At 33.8% G+C, this 20,800-nt stretch overlaps 1 protein-coding gene across 28 annotated transcripts in view; it reads left to right on the top strand.

The window, feature by feature from the left end:
* LOC130899969 (disks large 1 tumor suppressor protein) overlaps positions 1-20,800 on the top strand; it is a 1,257,949-nt gene that overhangs the window by 482,196 nt on the left and 754,953 nt on the right. For 16 of the 28 annotated variants that reach the window (XM_057810194.1, XM_057810195.1, XM_057810197.1 and 13 more), the window contains exon 2: positions 17,794-18,143. The exons of the other annotated variants lie outside the window; for them this stretch is intronic. In XM_057810194.1, the coding sequence (XP_057666177.1) occupies positions 18,127-18,143 (17 nt within the window). In that variant the 5' untranslated portion in view covers positions 17,794-18,126. The remainder of the gene's footprint in view (positions 1-17,793; positions 18,144-20,800) is intronic. 28 annotated transcript variants of the gene reach the window in all.

The following is a 20,800-nucleotide window of genomic DNA, read 5'->3' on the forward strand; positions in this document are numbered from 1 at the left end:
TAACGTAAGTTGAATACATATATCATGCACCGGGAGGAATAAAATGAGACGATATAGTGAAAGGAATAAAGAGACAAAGAATTTATTAGTTAGGTCTAGACGAACGCCTGTTCAGTACTGCAGTAATATTGAACAGGTACAAAAATTTAGATCCAATTAGCTGAAGGAAGCAGATGCAGATTTGAGAGAGTTCGATGTCGTTCGATGGAAAGAGAAAACTTAGCGAGAAAATATTGAAATGGACCTGGAAGTGGATCTAGAAAACATTTTCCACCCAAAATAAACTGTTGAGATATTTGACCTGGAGTTAGTCGCTATACGAGATGTTCTTTCCCCACTTTTACTAAATTAAGCACACATTTTCCGTTAGATAATATTGGTGCATGCAGCTCATGTAAGATTCTATCTAAAGTTCTATCACAATACTTAAATTTGTTATTTTCAATCAATTTAAAATAAGTCGTAGTCGTAGTGAATAATACTACAACTAACATTGTCGAAGTTTGATCAAGAACATAATAGGGGTGAAAACATACATTTTTAGTTTCTCTGGATATAATATAAATCAATTTTAGATCGAAATGAAGTTATTCAAATACTCCAAGATCAAAACGAGAGAGGTGATTAGCCAGAACGTGACGCAGGAAGTGAACACAGCCTTCGCAACACTGATAGTGAACAATCCAATCTGGAAACAAGTAACGACAAGAAAATGATTGAAAAACAAAAAAATATATTTGAGAATAATGAACTAGCTGAAGATGCAAGTAAATCTTTTTCCAAAATGCTCCAATACTAGTGAAGACAAAGTTACTAAGTGGTTGAAGCATGCTTCTGTTATAAAAGATGGTACAAGGAGATATAATTTGGTATTACTAAAACATTGTGTGAAGGTTCCAGCATGTAATGCAAAGACACTTTTGGAGACTTCTATTCCTACGCATCAATCTAAGAAGTACTAACTTATATTGTGCCGATATTAATTTTAACGAATCAAATCCTTTTTTAGGAATTCTATATCTTACTAGCATGAAAAAGTAACCATTCTAATACTTCTGAATCTTGGAAAAATTATTGCGCAGCTCCTTAATGTTTCCAATCACCAATATCACAAAGATGCTATTTGACAATATTTATGATCGGCATGTTCGAAAATCTACGGACAATATGGCCCCTATTTGGAAATTGTTTGATGCTTCCATTTAGTTTTGTTCATCATATTACAAAATTGGTGAATTTGGATCAGTAGATCTGTGGATGGGATGCTTAAGGCGTTTCGAGGTCGATGCCAATTCCGATAATGCAAACAAACCGGCATGAAAATTTGTATCCTTGTTGACTCAAGAACTTTTTATACATCTAATTTGGAAATTTTTGCAAAAATGCAGTAAGATGTTATATATAAACTAGAAAATACAGTTTGTAGCGTAGTTAGGACAATAATCGAGTCAATTCTGAATACCGGAAGAAACATAACTATGCACAACTATTCTAATTATGTTCGAATATCTAAGTATCTAAATAATAATTCCACTTGAACTTCTAAATATCAATGAACGACCCGGTTTGAGCATATTCAAACAAAATCGTATTAATGTATTATATTTTTCAGTAGAAATGTTATAAATGTTATAGATAAAGATACAGGAACCTAAAATTATGACGTTGTTGACAAAATGAAGTCGCTGTACTTTGTAGCTAGAGACAGTAGGATAAAAAAAGCCGTGAGCAGCAGAGCTCCATCACGAAAGTCGAATTGTTTCTACTGAATACTCGGCGATAGACCCGGTGGTCTCGAACCCTCTTGTTCAACTCCAATTGACAACAAAGAAAAAATTGTCATAATGACAAGAAGTTTCGAAAATCAGGAGGTCTCAAAACATAGGAAAAATGATGTGCCCCCCATTTTTCTTCCAGTCATGCCTACCGTAATAGTCTAATTTTTCTTTGAAAAATTCGACTAAAAACATCGAACAACACGTTCAACCTAGAAGTGAATATTTGAAGAAACTTGATATTTCGCTAATAAAGCCGCATCTCGTAAATCGGTCAAAAATTACAAATTTATAGTTCAGTCTCCGGCCAGATTGACGTAATCCACGCAAAACGTGTCAACGGAAGTTTCTATTGCGCTCGCTCTCGCCGAAAGAATAGGAAGCTTAAGAAAATATGCAAAAGTTGGCAGCAACCTATTTACCCCGAAAAAAACCGTTTTCACCCGTCAAAATTAAAAAATACAAGTGATTCTTCATACAATAAAATGCTGTTTGTTTTTACACTTGAACATTTTATTTCAAGACGTAAGACCGTTTCTTTCTTAAAATTATGGCCGTTGGAGAAAATATCTCGCGGAAGTAATATTGAGGATTTTTACCTAACGACTAATGTCCGGTTAAATTTTTGATCAAAAATGCTTTCGTGGTTGTCTAACTTGAACCACAATGGAAATTCCCAATTTGGAATTTCAATTTAAAGAAGAGCAATACAATCGTTCCAACGCTTCTCTAGCTTTTTAATGCCGTTCTTATAGACGGATTTGTCTTTTGGCTCAAAATAAACTTCAGTTTCAGATGTTGAGCTGAATTCCTTGCCGGCGAACATTTTTTTGAGATCAGTGAATAGCCAGTAGTCACTGGCGGCCAGATCTGGACTATATACGGTGGACAAGGAAGTAATTCGAAGTGTAATTCGTTCAATTCAACCATCGTTGTCTGCGACTTATGAATTAGTGCATTATCTTGGAGAAACAGTGTTTTTTTCTTTTCGCACATGATCCATAACCTTCCCAGCTGACTGTTCTTTCTTTGGACGCTTCGGTGTGGTTCACCCTCTGCATCCGCTCAGATGATAATGGCTTTGATTATTTTCATTGTCACTTATCGATGCAAAAAGTCTGATTTAGTACGTGTAAATATGGCCAGAGATTGTTCTGAATCATCAACACGTTTTTATTTTTGATCCACTGTGAGTGAACGCGACACCCATTTTGAAAAAAGCTTTCTCGTGGTCAAATATTCATGCATAATTATAAACACACTGCTTTCTGATATCTTTACGGCATCAGCTATCTTACGCAGTCTCAATTTACGATTAGATATAACCAATTTGTGGACTTTTTTATGTAACCACCTAAAATGGACGACCAGAACGTTCACCATGATCGGTGTCTGTACGACAAAGTGTTAATTCAATGAACCAATAACAAATAAGAGTTCGAATAACAGGAGAACACTTAACACTTTTGAAGCCATTGCTGAGCTTGTACAGTATTTTTTCATCGAGAAATAATGATAAATTATTACCACACGAAATTGTTTTGTATCCATTGTTTTTAAAAGAACAAAAATAGCCTCGCTTAAATGGCTGTCACGTTATTCTGACTAATCGAAATGTCATGAAATTTCACACATGGTGTTTTGAAAGTTGGTACTTCATAAACTTCATATGGATTTGGCAATGGCAGCGTCATCTATGTGTCAGTCATACGACTTATTGAGTACACCTCAACGTTCTGAAAAATTTGGCAACGATCACTATCGCAGATTTCTGATAGCATCAATTCGATGTCTATGTTCTGTTTTATTAATTAAACAACTGAACGTTTGAATATAGATAATGAAAACACAAATGATACATTATTCCACCGCCTTTCTTCCAATTATTCCGATTTCTGTAATACAATGAAAAATTATATCAAATGTGGATGGAGCAGGTGTGTGGAAAGCAATTACATAACCATTGTATAATTGAGAATGTCTCCAAATTCTTGCAAGAGCGATAAAGCTTCTGTTTCGAAATGCTTTTTAATCGCAAGAGAACTAATGTTTCGGTTTAAATTAATCTCAGATTCAAGTTATGCGAATATTAGAGAAGTTCTGTAATGAAAATTCAGTACAGCAACGGCTAAAACGCAGCTATTCTATACTGCCCACAATTCTGTACCTTCTGTTATATTCGTTGCTCACCACTTTTAAACCGGTGGAAGGCACATTGAGCAAATAAAGACAATTTCAATGGTTTTTAATATATATTTTGACATATTTAAGGACAATTGATATACAAGGACAGTTTGATGAAAGAGTGGATTATTCATTTCTATAGAAAAAAGCTTTATGAACACGGATTATGTTCAACGTCCAAGAGGTCATTCGATCTAAATAAATAATCCAGGCATTTAATTCGGATTTCATAAGTGACTTCATTCTTTTGGTGTATTGATCCTGGATTCTAGCTTTTGTATGCTTGTGGTCCAGCAAATTGGCCTGTTGAAATCCTATGTATTTGAAGGTTTCTCCGTTTCCCATCGCCTGTACGATATCTCCGTTGGGAAGCTGCACATTTCTGTTAATGACAATGCCTTTCTCGATATGTAGAGTTTTGCACTTAGACAGTCCAAACTCCATATGTATATCGGTGGAGAATCGATGTGTTATATCGAGAAGGTTATTGATTTGACGCTTATTCGCTACCTGTAGCTTGATATCGTCCATATAAAGAAGATGAGAGATCGTACAGTTGGTTTCTCTGTTCGCTTTAATGTTGAATCCGTACTTTGTATCATTGAGCATGGTAGATATGGACTCAGGGAGTCGACCTGGTATATTCCCCTACGAATGGGTATTTCGTCAGCACTGAGGGTGTTTGCACCGATTTGAAGATATAGGCTCGTTTTCCATTCCTTCATCGTTGTTGAAAGAAAGCTTACAATAGTTGGGTGGATTTTTGGATTTAATCAACTCCCGGTGCTTTCCACTTCCTAGTATTTTGTATTACGTCAGTGATTTCTTTCACAGCGAAATCATCAAACTGCATCGGAATAATATTTAAACGCATCTCTTCGGCTGCTATCCAGTCGGTATTTTTCTTGTGGATTTGGGGAGTTGACCACAATGAAGATCAATATTTTTCCAACATCTGTTTCGATGGCATAGTTGTTTTTATTAGGCGTAGCTACAAGTTTCCTATAAAATACTCTCTGGTTGCTATAAAAAATATCATTCTGTAACTCCTTCTTTGTACAATTAATGTATCTTAATAATCGTTTGGATTTCGCTTTCAGCTTCTGCGGAAGCAGATCAATATACTCACGCAAATGTTGTTGATGTTCTGGATGCCTATTTTCTTGAATATTTTACTGATGTGGTTTCTCAAACATTTAGAGGGTTGCGCACAATTCTTGTACTCCGTTAAGCGTCCTAGCTCACTCCTAATGGTATCGATGGAACGTTCTAAGCGGCGTTGCCACCGGGGTTTTTTGTTGGTGTTATTGGTACGGATATTTGTCACGTATATTTGCTTATTATGCAGACGGAGTACTGCAACAGTCCCACAATAAATAAGTGAATGGAGACACTCGAGTGTATTGTAGTCGGTGCAGAGACTTCCTATTAATGAGTCGACTCCTGCAACTGTGTACAGTTTGCATCTTGCACTGAGAGATGATTATCTATTCTTTGAACAATACTCCTCCTCTAGTCAGCTATTCGTTGTTCCGTTAAATGCTGCAATTCTCTCTCAACAAAATCACGATGAATTTCTTATCGGTAGGTGGTCATATCGGTCTTCATGTTGGTTGCTACTTAGGATATCCGGTTTTCGTGGTCGTGGGCACATAAACTTGCGTCGCTGTAAAAACAGCAAGTGCTGGTGGAGGAGAGTTAGTGATGTGTTCGTCTATTTTGTTGATATTATTATTATTATTATCATCATTATATACATATTATTATTATATTATACTGTTATAGTAGAATGAGCATCACTTGATAATTATATAATACTTAGTTGAAGTTTAAATAGATCCTATCGATGGTAAATTATCTCTAGTGACTGATGACATCCCAATTTATCACATGACAAATCCTCCAAATTAAAGATAATTAATACTATTTATTTCTGGGTGAAATGATAGGAAAAACTTGCATACTAGACCTTTAAGAGAATTGAGTCGTCAACAGACGCTACAAACTGATATAATTGAATCGATTGCTGAAAATTAATGGTTGACAGAAGAACTAGAACGTGGCCTGCAAACTAATGTCGATATTTGATAGTTCTAAGTTCAGTAAGTGAAGATGTTTGAACCTGATCGTTGATATATTTTCTTCTTGAAGTTGTTAACAAATAGAATTTGATGTTAGTGAGACTAATGATGAATCGTACATTATCCAATACTCAATTAATTCATGTTTATTAGATAAATACATATATATCCGAATATCATCCATTATAATCTCACGAATATTCAAATAGCTTCCACACTTCATAAGTATCTATTAAAACAATTCTCTTCGAGCATAATGGACATGTCATATTTGCAAACTAGACCTAACATGGAACTATTCTCACAAGCGTAGTGCAACCATGTTAGGTATTGTTCGTACGAGTAGAAAATTATGTTATTTGCGAGAGAATTGGTTAGCATCTTTCTAAATGAATCTCTAGAGTCGGAGGTCTACGAGTTCAAATTAGCTTAATCTTTAAAACGATTCGTATGGTAATAATCGTCGCGTTGTATCTATTATGATAGTTCAAAATATTTCTAAGAAAAGATATGCAGTTAAAATAGATGTGGGATAATTTAATTTCTGTAAAATCTACCAAAATAGGCGTTTCACAAATTTATACTAGTTATATCACTAAATTTCAAGTTATTATGGAAAATTGAGCTCTTGAATGAAAGGTCAGAATCACAATAAGGTATTAGATTTAAGGGCATAGCCGGATTTTTGTTTTGAGGGAAAGTCCAGAAGAGTGTAACATATAGTATCCGAATTCGAATTAATTCATACTAAAGTAAGTTATAATAGTTCAAAAGTTTAATATTGGCTGTAATCTATAAATCTAAAAGTTCGAAATGGTCTCCTCTTTTGAACGCATTTTTTCTTATTAATTTATACTATTTTTATCGGTGGGGTGAAGTTATAAACACTGTCCTCTGATTATTCAATTTATTTAAACACACTATACATTAGTTTATATTATAATTAACTTATCACCATTTGTATAATTAAATATTCCTTACTTTCTAATTCACCCGTTACTGTTTACCATTTCTTTGCGTTTTCCATGACTGTTTATAATAAACTGAGGGCCATCCACATATTACGTCACACGAATTTTAGTACTTTTGAACCCCTCTTCCCGTCCATGTCACATGTTGTCACATTTTTATAACCCCCCTCCTAATGTGACTTCACACATTTTTTGAATTTATGTGTATACTTAATAATAAACGAGAGAAAACAGTTATTTTCATTTTTTGAAAAAACTATGTCACTCAGCAAAAGTTCAGTCAAGTCAATTCGTCAAGAAAACAGTAGGAATGTATTGAAGTTACTGCGCCGGCGCATGTGCTAGCACTTGTCAAAGGTCTCACTTACAACCGAGCCTCGTCACACATTGTCACATTTTGGATACCCTCACTCCCCATTAACATGTGACGTAATATATGAACCCCCCAATTGATCACCCCCAAATGGATGACCCCCAAACACAGTTAAACAAGCTGGAATATATATCAGAATGGACATTCCTAGAATTCTATAAAGTAACCAAACTAATGTTTGGGAAGCTCCTTCCATTTTTATTGCAACAAAAACAATTAAGATAAATAACTCGCCGGTGTTTATAAAAAAACATACAACAAAGGCAACGTCAAACGCGCCGACAAACATCAAACAATTCGGAGTATTTGCCAAATTCTAGAGTTCCGTTTTAACCGGATAGGACCGGCTCCACGGTCCGTATCGTGGACGAATTCGTAACATTATATATTCAAAAATGATAACATAATCGATTTCTTCGATTTGATTCGATTGACGCCTGAGTGCTTATTAGTTGATTATTTCATGAAGCTTTTGAAGCAAAAGTTGATAGAATTGAGATTTGGACTTCTGACTGACTATGAAATATGTGCATCAGCGCCTTTTCCTCTCCAACCTCCAGAATGAATACCAAATATATATTTCTCAACTTATTATCGATATCTTATTGAACAGACATTACTCTTAAACTGGTCTAGAGTTTTGCTCATTCGAAAATTTCCTTATCGTTTGTATCCATTTTTGGATTATCACTATAATCAGTGTAAGGCACTCATCTCTGGTTAACGACGATCATTGAGAGAAATAATGATCTTTTTACTGTATTTCATGGATATTTTTGGCATTACCTCCTGCAGCTGCTTCATTGTCATCTTAGCATTCACCTGTTATTACCAGAATTACAGATAATTATTTAACTCGACCTAACTGACTCATAACTGAATGTATGTCTATGTTTGTTACTTATATATAAAAATAACTAGTATGGTTCCAAAAACATTGGTAAAACAAAGATTTTACAAAAATCATGTATCTATTATTGTTGAAAACAGTTTATGGAATATAGGAAACATTTATTTAAATTTTGGAGTTTCCTTCTACTGTAACTTTTTTTATGTTTATATTTGTACCGAGGTACGTTAGTTTGAAAGACATAATGTCCAACGTTTTTCAATCGAGAGGTAGATCTACGAAGCATATCAAGCTGTTGATAGGATTTAGCATTTCAGTTGCTTAGTTGCATTCAAGAGTTCTTTTCCTTTTGTAATAAGCCTTGAACCCCAGTGTGCTTAGCATTAACCGTCTCTTATTATGGCTGCATTACCTCCTTTGGAATCACTGTCAGGGTGTGGTATGATATCATGAATTATACTGGAAATGAACTTGCACATTGGCAGCAGAAAACTCTTCATATCAAATAGAAACAATATTACAACTGAATATCGATGCGACGAAATTAGTTTGGCGTCGGAGATTTATTAAAATCTTCGGTGTTGGAGTTGGGTCGCATACTTTTCAATTTTACTTCATTTCTTTAGATTTTTACAAATGTCCACGTTAGTTTTAAACACGCCTTACTGGAAGAAGATTTATAGCCGAGACCGTTTTTCGAACGTTAACAGAAATTTAGTTTTCTCAAAAGATATTAATCAAAAGGACAGGTTTTGTCCCTCCTTCGATGGCAAATAAATAAAGACCGGAGTTGGGGACTTGGGGAACGGGATCTCGAAAACGTTTTCCAGCTATTTAAACGGCGGTTCGTTGACAAGATGAAAGCGTAGAACATGAGAGTATGTAAATTTTCATTGGAATATTTTATACTAGAACCTAGGTAAAAAATTTTCACAAGCTAGCCAAGAAGAAAAAAATTGATATATTGGCCGATTTGTTCAATAGCTTTTATACTAAAGGGAATATACTGGATGATTGAGTGATGTGTGCTAAAGCAAAACGATGCAGTGAATACAAACTAACTAGTTATATTAACCACAACTTGAAGGTATTTCTCAGTAAAACACAGGGCAGAAGAAGACCTATATATGAAAGAGAGTTAAATTATATTAAACTAGGACTCAACAAACCTCATGGGCAAGAGATGCTTTCTTAGCTATAATTGAGATTTTGCCGAATTTAAGGTGTGTTTTGTAGATTATTAGAACCCTTTCGAGAGAATACAGAAATGGATAGTAAATATGTGGAAATTATTGAAAATACCACTGTCAAATATTCTTCAATCGACAGTATGTACAGTATGAAAATATTATCCCCCTCCAGCACCCTCTCTAAATTATAAGCACCCCCTCGAAAATTTTAAATGAAAAAGGGATCGTCTGGAACCTTGCTGGAAAAGAATTTCGATCCTGTCTTCAGTAATATAAAGTTTTTTGAGTTTGGTGCAATCATAACATAAAATTAATTTTTAAGATGTAAAATTTTGATAATGTCCCTATCAAAAACTTTACGAGGAATGATAATAGTGTCGCATAATGATTAGAATATATTTTTCAATGTACTTTACAATTAAATTAAATGTTCACAATGACCACTATTCACTTATTGACAATATTCGAAGCGATTTTGGAATTCTCGTACAACATTATGTATGACCTCAAGGGTTATCTTGTTAATTACTTCCGTTACCCTATTTTTTAAATCAGCAACATTGTGGGGTCCATTGAAATATACTTTGGATTTTAAATAACCCCATAAGAAGTAATCGAAAGGAGTCAAATCGGGGGATCTAGCTGGCCATTCGATAGTTGGACGTCTTCCAATCCACCAATTGGGAAAAACCTCGTTTAAATAATTTCTAACTGTTGGTGCGACGTTCAGTGGAGCTCCATCTTGTTGGTAATAAATAGATGGATCTATCTTATTTGGATGTTTAACGTCAGAAAAAAATCTTTGTATGAACTAAGAAGTTAATCAAAAAATCTATATAAACCTCACTATTAACTATGCCTTTAAAAAAATAGGATATTGAGTATAAGCCTCACATATCCAGTAAAGATTTTCTCTGCTCCAATATCTACAGTTCTGTTTATTAACCGTTCCGTTCAAATGAAACGTCGCTTCATCAGAAAAATGGACCGCATTGTATATTTTAATTGAATATCTATGGCGCTTTCATCGGTTGTTTATGACCAATTTAATCCAATCAAATGTGAAGTACCTATGGAGTTTTCTTGTTTTCTCTGCACTGAATGCATAGAAACAATCAATATTTAACGTGATATCTGTTCGAAGAAAACTTTGAAATAATGGAATTATTCAAGACAGTATTCCAGCTGGCGTTGGATATCAATGTACACAATAAGGAAAGCAGTGTTCTGTTATTATTGACAATATGGTTGTTGACAACAAATCCAAGACAGTGATTTCTTCATTATCCAATAAGTTTCCCCAAGCTGCTTGAATTGTTCTGTCACAGAAGATTCTATTTTAAGCTGAGTTGAATTTGGATACCAAAAAAGCTGATAGTGGTTTCACCTTCCCTCTGCGGTACTATTTAGAAAACTATGATTTTTAAGTTTAATATTGATATTATATGAAATGATGACATTCGACATCAACCAGAAAACTTCAAAGAAATATTAACTTTAACAGAGAATGGTAAAATCTGAAGTATTGTCAATGTTGAGGAGATGTGGACCTAGAGAATTAAGTATACCACAAACATTTGATTAACTACTAAAACCTGTGAAGGACGGAACAATCCTACATCTCTGAGGAAGAACTGTAAAAAATTCCACAACGTGTTTTGGGAAGCATACAATGTGAATAGTATAAGTTCATAAAAGACTCTCCAATGACAAGGATATTTAAATTTAATAATTTTATTGATTGAATCATTCAATTTATTTTTTTTATGAACAATTGCATTATTTGTAACCGAATGAAAACAGACAGTGAATAAATTTATGAAAATGTTGAGTTAAACTGGTAGAATCACCAGATAACAAAAATTATCCATGTAAGCTATACCAACAAAAATTTCCATTTTCCAATAACACGAAAGCAACTTTTATGATCCTCAACTATAGTAGATCGTTTAAATCCAGAAGCTCTCTCTGTTTATAAGCAGATTTCAAAACAATAAATATAACAAGAAAGGGAAAAAGGCGTACATATTTTATCATACGAGAATTCAAATAAAACGTATCATAAAAATTCAATATTTGGAATACTGATTTTCCTTGTACGGAATATCTCACTATTGTATTAGGAATAGTTATGGAATTTCATGTCAAATATATTATTCGTATGCAGGGAATATATTTTGGGGGATATTTTTTAAAAAGTGCTGTCTGGTTGGGAGAAAATAACCTTTGGAGCCAGGAGGATTATGGATATACAAGACTTCGAATAAAGGCTAAAAATAACTGAATAACTAAATCTCAATCTTCATAGTGGGCAAGGTATCAAAACAGAAACATAAGAATCAGCAAAGACAGCCTTAAAAACATTGAAAACACCAAAATCAAAAAAGTTAATGAACCAAGTTATTTAGTCCTACTTGTGGTAATCTATTTTTATCGCTATTGTAGAAAGCGAAGTGTGGTCTCCCTGTATTTAAGTTATACCCATAACATCCCCATAAAGAAATACCTATATAAGAGGTAGCAGCTTTAATAGCTGGGTGATGATATAATATCTAAGAAAGTATTCGAATTTTCTATCGTCTACCACAAGACTTGTGACCTCTATATAGTTTGTAGTTACAGAACACCTGACGCTGACGTACATAATTTCTGTCACAAACTACTGACCTCACTGGAGTCCTTACCTCTAAAAAGCAAACTAATTCTATGTGGCGATCTGTGTTAGACTGATTATTCCACTGTGTGGGCTGGTCAAGAATGTCTTCAGTCAATAACAACCAGAATAACTAAGACCAGTTCTAGTACTATAGAATATGTCGTGTAAACGTATGATTCAGAATTCACCGACTGTACTATCTTTAATTAAGGTCTCTCCGATCATGAACTACCACTTTAATTGACGTTTCATTTCAAAATGGCACTTCTCACAATTGCCTCAAGACGGCTATAATTATACCTCTGCATAAAGAAGGAGGGCTCAATATTTTACAATGCAAAAAATGCATAATCACTTGCCAATTGAAATCAAATCGATATTATCTTTTCCCGCATTTTGCAATAATTTGAGTGAATATTTACTGGAAACGCCTTCTATTCTAATAATAATATTTAGTTCCAGGCATGCTGCATACTGGTTTAATTTTTGCTATGAACTTATATACTAATTATTATCTATTACTATTACCTGTAATTTTGTTCCTCATGGTGGTTTTCTTCTGAATATTGAAATTTCATTTTATGTTTGTTTTTCAGTTTTTACAAGCTTTTGTCTACAAATTGTAACAATTTTTTGACAATATTTTTGACAATAAAGCATTCCTCTTTCTCTCTCTATATATATATATGTATCTATATCCTCAATTGAGGCACAGTCTGAAATCCAGGTGTGGAAAGTCTTGGTTACAATGAGACATTTCGAGTTATCTATGTAAGAATTAAGCGCAGCCTCTTAAAAAATGTACAAGTTCTTAGCCCCCCGGTATTTATTCTAATAAAGATTCTAGATATTTTATTTATAGCCATTAGTTTGCTTGGTAAATGCTAGAAAATTTCGGAATTTGGAGGGATGCTTCTATTCCAAAATCTACCTATATATGAAGTATCATATAATCCATATTACAGAGATGTTAATGTGATATATGATAAGATCTGAATTCATTAACATACTAGATTCTCTCAGTCAAAGTGCTATAATTTCAGCACATTATCTTTGGTGTAGATGTGGGAGATGAAGAATTGCGTATAGACATTGGACGAAGTTGTGAGTAGTGTCTCGGTAATACATTTCTTTGAAACACAAGTTAATTCAATAGTTTTCGAAAATCATCATCGTCATCTCCCAGTTGATCAAAGGGCACCTATCGATGTTTCAGCAGCTGTGGTAAAACGATGAGGTCACTAACGCATGCATCGTTTTGTGAGTTTGGACCAATTTTTTTGATAAAAGCTCTCAATTTCCTTCTGTTTTTGGTTATTCCTATGGCCTTTTCCCATGTTCAATTTATCAGTTTCAGTTCTTTCTCGATAGTTCTTCTCTATGTTCTCTTCCTTGTTGTATTACATACGCTTGTTTGGTTTTCTTTGTTACTGGTTTTCGTAGTGTATGATCTATTCACCTCCATTTGCGTCTATTTTCTCTTCTTCAGCTATGTTCCGAAGGTTTTCATTTCTTATCCCATTTGGCTGAAAAATTTCGCAGATAACTTATCAGCATCTCTTGATGAACGTTTAAATATTCTGGAACATCGAAGTTTTGACTTAAAATAACAGAACAGATTTCATATTGGTCTGAAACAGTCTTAGTTTCGTTATTCTTGGGATTCTCGTTGAAGACCACATTTTGCGCAATGTCTATTCTTTTTTCGATATCATTTTCGGTACCTCCATGGGTATTAATTATTCTTAATAGACATATCACCCACGAATTCAAGATATTTCAGTTTTTCGAATAGATTCCAGTGCGTTCCTTTTTGATAAAACGTCTAATATTTCCTAACTTACTATATATTGGTAGGACTTGATTAAATACGAAAAATCATTATAATCTTAGATACTCCATAACTGCACGCAAATGAAGAAGCTTTTTAGTTAAAAGTTTCCTCGCTTTTCATAGAAAATACTTTTCTACTTACCATTAATTCTGTACCAAAGAGAGGAACATGGTCGAAACTTACTTTGGTTTCCTTGTCGGAATTCCAATTTAAAGTTTTCTGAATTACCTTCAAACGTACTTCAACTTTTATTTACTCATAGATTGAATTAGGAACATGTATCTGCTAACAAGCTGCAGATTAAAAACTGGAAAGCGGTAAAGTTTACTCGGAAAATAAACATTTATGACGGCGAATTTAACACGTACATGTTTTTAGTTCAATTGAATATATGAAAGAGCCGAGAAAACCACTTCTGAATCTATTCTAAGTACCTAAACTCATTAGAAGTTTCGTGGCAAAGTTTAACTGAAATAATATTGGGTATTCGTAATAATAATTGTATCGGTCTGTCACGTGAAAAATCAAATATTCTTTCCTATTTTGTTATATTATAATGGACTACTTCAACTACATAAAAAAAACTACTGAGATGCTGAGAATAACATTTTTTCTTCTATATCGAAGCTACGAATTTGAAGTTATCGGATATAGTGATATCCAATCATCATCTTCATCATCATCATCATCATTATGGCTAGTGTTTTATGCCCCTAAAAATCCCTCTGTTGGGGTGGAGTACTCGCCTTGTTATTTTTATTTTCTTCAATGTTTTCTATTTCTGAATTTTACTTTCCATTCTATTATTTCTAGGATTCTAGTATCTTCTTGAATTTGGTTTCTACAGGTATTTCATGGTCTGCCTTTGTCTCTTGGCCATACAGGTATCCGTGGGTTTCCTTCATCATCAGTTCTTCATGTATTTCTTCAATCTTCTTTCCCCATCTTCCATAATATTTGATCAGATTATGATTCTCAGTATTTTTCTCTTGATTATTTGAATTACAATTTTTGACGAGCCTTTCGATAAGTTCCAACCAATGAACTTCCTCCCAAACTTCTTTGTTGGTAAATTATTTCCCAACATATGAAATATGAAGTGAAAGGAATAGGCCCTTTGTCCTTATTCAAGTTTTTCCTACATTAAACAATCCCGATCCTTTCGAATGCACTCAAAAATTTATTGTTATTGTTGATACATTTTTTAGCAATTTTACATTATTAATTTCATGATTATGAGTACCCGATTTTTCGGTTCGTCCATATTTTAAATGAACTATGTGCTCTTTAAACCTGACAATAACGGACCTCTTAGTCTGCCCAATATACATTGGTATAAATAGGTAGGTCGAGAAAATAACTTGTAACACTATAATATATTAAGTCGCTTGATTAATTATCGATTCATAGATTACATTACATGAAAAATCAATCATAATCATTCAGGTGGAGGCATAAAACGTTATAGATGCCGTGAGGCTGACTCAAAAAATCAAATTGGTTATATCAATGTAAACATATTCTTTTTAATGATATAAGATCACTTTTCTCGATATATAGGTGAATATTATTGATTAATACATGTATGAACTCAATTTCTTCTCTAAGAATTGAGTAATGAATACAAATATTTTGGAAATGTTCACTCCATATATGATATACATTTCGAAATTAAAGTCAAGACAATTTCTAGACAATTTTTAGTGAAACTTTCAAGTAAATAATTATTTTAATTGAAAGCATACAGAACTACAACTTTCACAATTATTTTGGTGCTATCAGTATACGATGGTGGTTAAATAAATTCGTAACTTAAAGCAAGACAGTCATTAGTGGCTCTATCCGGAAAGAAATAGCGAATTTGAGAACCAATTCTAATTCATAAATTTCTGGTATTGTCTGTTCTACATTTTTAAAAATGTGAACTATATGCATCCTAAAAAACGATAGCTATTACTTTTTTTGGCTTATTATCGTTAATATTTTCTATTTTTTCGGTTAAAGAAATGTCCAAAACATACTCAGAACTACTGACGTCTTGATTACTGACAAATTGATAATGCAGAAATTATATATTCTTATATTTGGTTTCAATGGTGTTTTTCTGGAGAAATAATTCTACATTAACAAAAAAAATTCAATATTTTCAATTTCATCATTCCCAAAGTGAAAGGTTCTTTGTTCATATTATGACAGTGTTGCTTTTTAGTTAAAAAAAACATCAACTTTTGAACCTACACTCGTAGAGCGATAATTGATTTCAAATAAGCTGGTTTTAATTACTTATCGACAATATATTCACCTAGTGGGCAAATGATAAAGTAGTTAAACTGGTGGCCCAGTACAAAATTATCTCAATTTTCCTTTAATTTTATTCAAAAATATTAAAATTAGTCTTTTTTGCCTTTGTAAACTAATTTCCTGGCTTTTAAAATGCCTTAATGAGAGAAATATCCTCAACAATTAGAAAAACTTTTATCAAAATCCATGAAAATTGGTTGAAATCCTACAGTATTTAGCATCGGAAAAAACTCATAATATTATAAATAATTTGAGACTACGATAAGAAGATGTTGACTTGGCAATAATCCTTTGTGAAAATTATTGGATATGCTTCAACTATTAGGCATAATTTTTAGATTTCTACTCTTACACTTTCACAAGACATGCCGCACAAGAAAGCTACGTACCTCAAACATTTGACCTCCACTCCTAAACTTCGTAACAATAATTTATTATGATTTGACCCTGTGTAGCAATAAATTCGATTCCTTCCTGAGCAGTAGCTTACAATCGCCTAGACGAGGTGGCGTCAGATTCCTTGATGAGGTTTTCTATTTTGCTCGTACTTACCTCACCCTTGGTAGCTCTGTTTTCCATTAGAAAAAGTACACGCTGTGCAACATTTGTGCCATTTATGACCTCCACTTCTAAATTTCTTATGTAGCTTCATAACAAATATATACAAATTCCTAAGAAGCCATACAACCGCTTCTTCTTCCATGGCTTCGTCACTTCAATTCAGTTCAATAATTCAATAAGGAATTACAGGAGCCATCTTTTCTTGAGTTCAGTGTGAGCCAGGCAAAAGATATTAAACCCTTTTTTCAATTTCATCGCACATATCGAATGTATGTAGTATTGTAGTGTATTTCCTTTCAAGAGGAAATATTTGAAATCAAGAAGGTGGTAATAGGCACGAAGTTCGCACAATCACATCCATCAACGCTTATTCCATACTTCTAGTGACTTCTTAAGCTGACTAGGAAGTAGCTATAAAGCCGAAAATTCAATCAAGGAAAAGTAACAGATAGTAACGGTGGGTGTTCTGGATCAAAAAAATCGTGTAGTTCATTTAGAACCCAACATATAGAGAAAGAAATGCGTGAAAATGTTTAGAGTGGGAAAGTATAACTCATGAAAATTGGATAATTTCCAACAGGTAACAAATCTGTACTTTAAACGGTCTTATTGAAAAAATGAAGCTAATTGGTTCGATTGTACGCCTGGACGTCCTGCTCCTCTTTCCATTATCCTTCAAAGGATGAAGTGACACATTTTATATTTGATTCAACAGTTGTTTCCATGCTTGCCTATCCTGTGCAATATTTTCAGAATGATTCAATCTCATATTTAATAAGTTTTGTTTGGTCTACCCATCTAGTTGGAGATCTGCTTCTTATGCCTTCTACTTTCCCTTCTATGATTGAATAATCGTTCAATTCTAGCTATATGTGCGTGGACCAATTTCTTGTAATACGGATACGTTGGTTCTAGTCTAGAAACCGACATTTCGAAAGAATAATTGATTAGATTATATTACTGGGCCATTAAGTTTGTATTATTCATTTATTACAAAAATAATAATAATTATTTCAGAACATCCTCACGATCCACATCCTGATAAGTGCCAGTGCTACAAAGTGAAGTAAATTATCATCTTTCTAAAATAAGTCCAACGAAATCTTATATAATATAGTGAGTGCTGCGTTAAAATCAAGTGAAAATAAGTGCATGCGTTTCATGGGACGTTAAAATTAATTTATCGAGTTGTTTATTTGATAAATTGAATGTGACAGTGTCTCAAAGTGAATAAAATTTAGGTTGAGGGCATTTTTAAAATAACTTTTGTTGAAAGCCCTTTTCTAATTCAGTGAGAAAAGAGGGAGATTTGAAACAATGATACCCTAACTGCGTTTTGGCAGGGTGGGCATGTGTGTCAGGTACAGGTAAGAAAGAAAATAAAACAGGGATGCTATAAATGTTTTTGGCTCAATCATAAGATTAATGTTTAATTTTATAGTCTTATGCCATATGTAAATGTTCTCTTAGATATAGAATCATAAGTGTATGATTGATAAGTATGATCGAGTTCATACTCTCATAGCAAAATTCAATTTTTTTCAACTGAATTCAGTTCACTTAATCATTAAAAACAAATTTTTATGGGTAATTCCAATTTAGTGTCCTTGAAATGATTGCTAGAAACGCCTGGATGAGGTGCCCTCGGATTCCTTGATGAAGTTTTCCCTTTTACCCGTACTTACCTCATACTTGGTAGCTAGGCCGTTTTCCCTTAAAAGAAAAGTGTTCAAAGACTGAAGGAAGAGTGGATATAGATCAAAAACTGACTAAAATAACAACTGAGTATAACTTGGGAAGAGTAGAGACGAACAACAAAATACGAGGGCTGCTATTTAAGCTTTGAGATGGGCTCATCTTGAAAGTTGTTTTATTTCTAGGCCCATATGCAGAGATCCGTGATTCTTGGCATGTCACGATCTTATAGGCACCTTTTGAAGTACCACGAGTAAATTTCAGCATTTCTTTGCACTACTCAACACGAACTTTTTTTGAGCGTTGGTCAAATTATGCGGTATCCAATGCGAACAAGTCTCTGACAGTTAAATATTGAATATATGGGAGTGAAACTGATGCCCAAGTATGTTTCAAGCTCACGGTATGTCTCAAGACGATCTTGCTATACCAGTTTACACAGAGCAGCGATGTTTTCTGGTGCAACAGCCGATTATGGACGAAGCTCATCCGATAACGGTTGAATTCGGAAAATCAGTGAAACGCAAAGTCATAGAAAATCATCGCACGCGATTCAATTCCATTCTTTGACCGAGATGAAGGTTTCAAGTATTTGTGGACAACTTAAATAGCATTCTGAGTAGATTCACAATTAAAAATGTCAACGTATATAATGACGTTATTAGATTTGACCTATTCACATCAGTAGCGACTCTCGTATATATAAATCCAAAGTTTGCAAAATGTTTATCTGTGCCGAATGCAATTTTTCAAATCTTTATTTGGATACAATATCCATACCTCTCTGTATACTGTATAGTAACACGAAATTTAAAACCAAACAACCTTCAAAATAAGAAAATGATATGTGAACACTACCAAAAACTTCCCGCTTGTATACATTCAATTTTTTTTAATCTTTCTCTGAATTATTCACTGAATAGATTATAAAAAAATGTATAAATATAGACACTAATTGAGATTTACCCGCTCATAAGCACGACGTATTTAGATATCTTGTGTATTCGTCTAAGAGGATGCAACATGTTAAACCTGGCAATTGAGAGGAACCGTCCAAAAAAACTAAATTGGCCTGACTCAAAAAAAATTAATTCCAACTTGAATGAAATTTCTCCTGTACGCTAGACACTCTCGCGTTCGCCTGAAAAGACTATTTTCCTGTTCTTTGCTTACCTCGCCGCGAAATTCACTAAAATGTTCGGGACCGCGGGTAACTCTACCTGCGGACGATTCCCTTTGGGATCGCGGAGCGTCTCCCCTGAGGGTTGTTAAACGCACACTCTCGGGATAGCGGAAGGAATTCGCGCGAAACTGTTCGAAATTTCGACTTTTATTGAAAATCCTTTTGCTGTGTCACTTAAGTGTAGTGATGATAAAATAGGTCGTGTCGGAAATAACGAGAATATCGATGGTTCTGTTTGATTGTACGATTTGAAAATATTCTCTAATACGTGACACTTGTTATGTAGAATCGATAAATGGGCAGTGAATCAGTGAATCCAAAATGAAAAACAGTTGGGTCCATTTAAATACAATAAAAGTTTGATTTGGTATATCGCCATGGAGCAGAAACATCCTTGTTATATGACTTTATCATACTTATCAATCTATTCCTATCATGAAAATTCTTTGTTGTTGCATTAAAATAACTAATGCTCAATAAAAGACCACATTTTTCAGCACATGTCATTTGAGCCAAATTGACATTTTCAATAAGTAGGTAGTGCTTTGAAAACATAATGAATATTCTGTAAAGCTGTGCAGCTATTCATTATATCGCTTTATTTTCACAATTTTATATAAGACTTCAAAATGGTTAAGTTACTTATTTGACCGACTAATTTGTATTTTCATTTTCATATCAAGTCACGAAAGGTATTATTAGGTAGTAAAAGCAACATTACGAGATTACAGCTAATAATTTCTGGTAAGTTTGATCCCGAGTGTGCCGAAATCCTCTCGGCGGCGAAGCGATTTGAATAAGTTTTTTTTGCTTCAATTAAGCACACCACTCAGAACGATAAACTGCAGTTTCCGCAGATAACTGCTACAAAAATAACCATGTAGTTGGGATTCTTCGATAAATACTTGGCTCGATATTTGTCTCAAGAGACATACTGGGCACTGACATACGGATACTTCATTCAGTATAACCGGAATAAATTGGAATTGTAATTTTCCTCTTATCATGATCAGTTAAAATTGTTCTTTGGGAAAGAGAACTGCCTGTAACTGCTTTCTTTCAGCTGTCTGTAGCTTCCTTTTATTTTCAAAATTACTTCTACAAATGGATTTAGTTTTCTGTTGAACTCCTCATAATGCTTTTTAC

The sequence above is a fragment of the Diorhabda carinulata genome, chromosome 12 (genome assembly GCF_026250575.1).
Source record: "Diorhabda carinulata isolate Delta chromosome 12, icDioCari1.1, whole genome shotgun sequence".
In the NCBI taxonomy this organism is placed as follows: Eukaryota; Metazoa; Arthropoda; class Insecta; order Coleoptera; family Chrysomelidae; genus Diorhabda; species Diorhabda carinulata.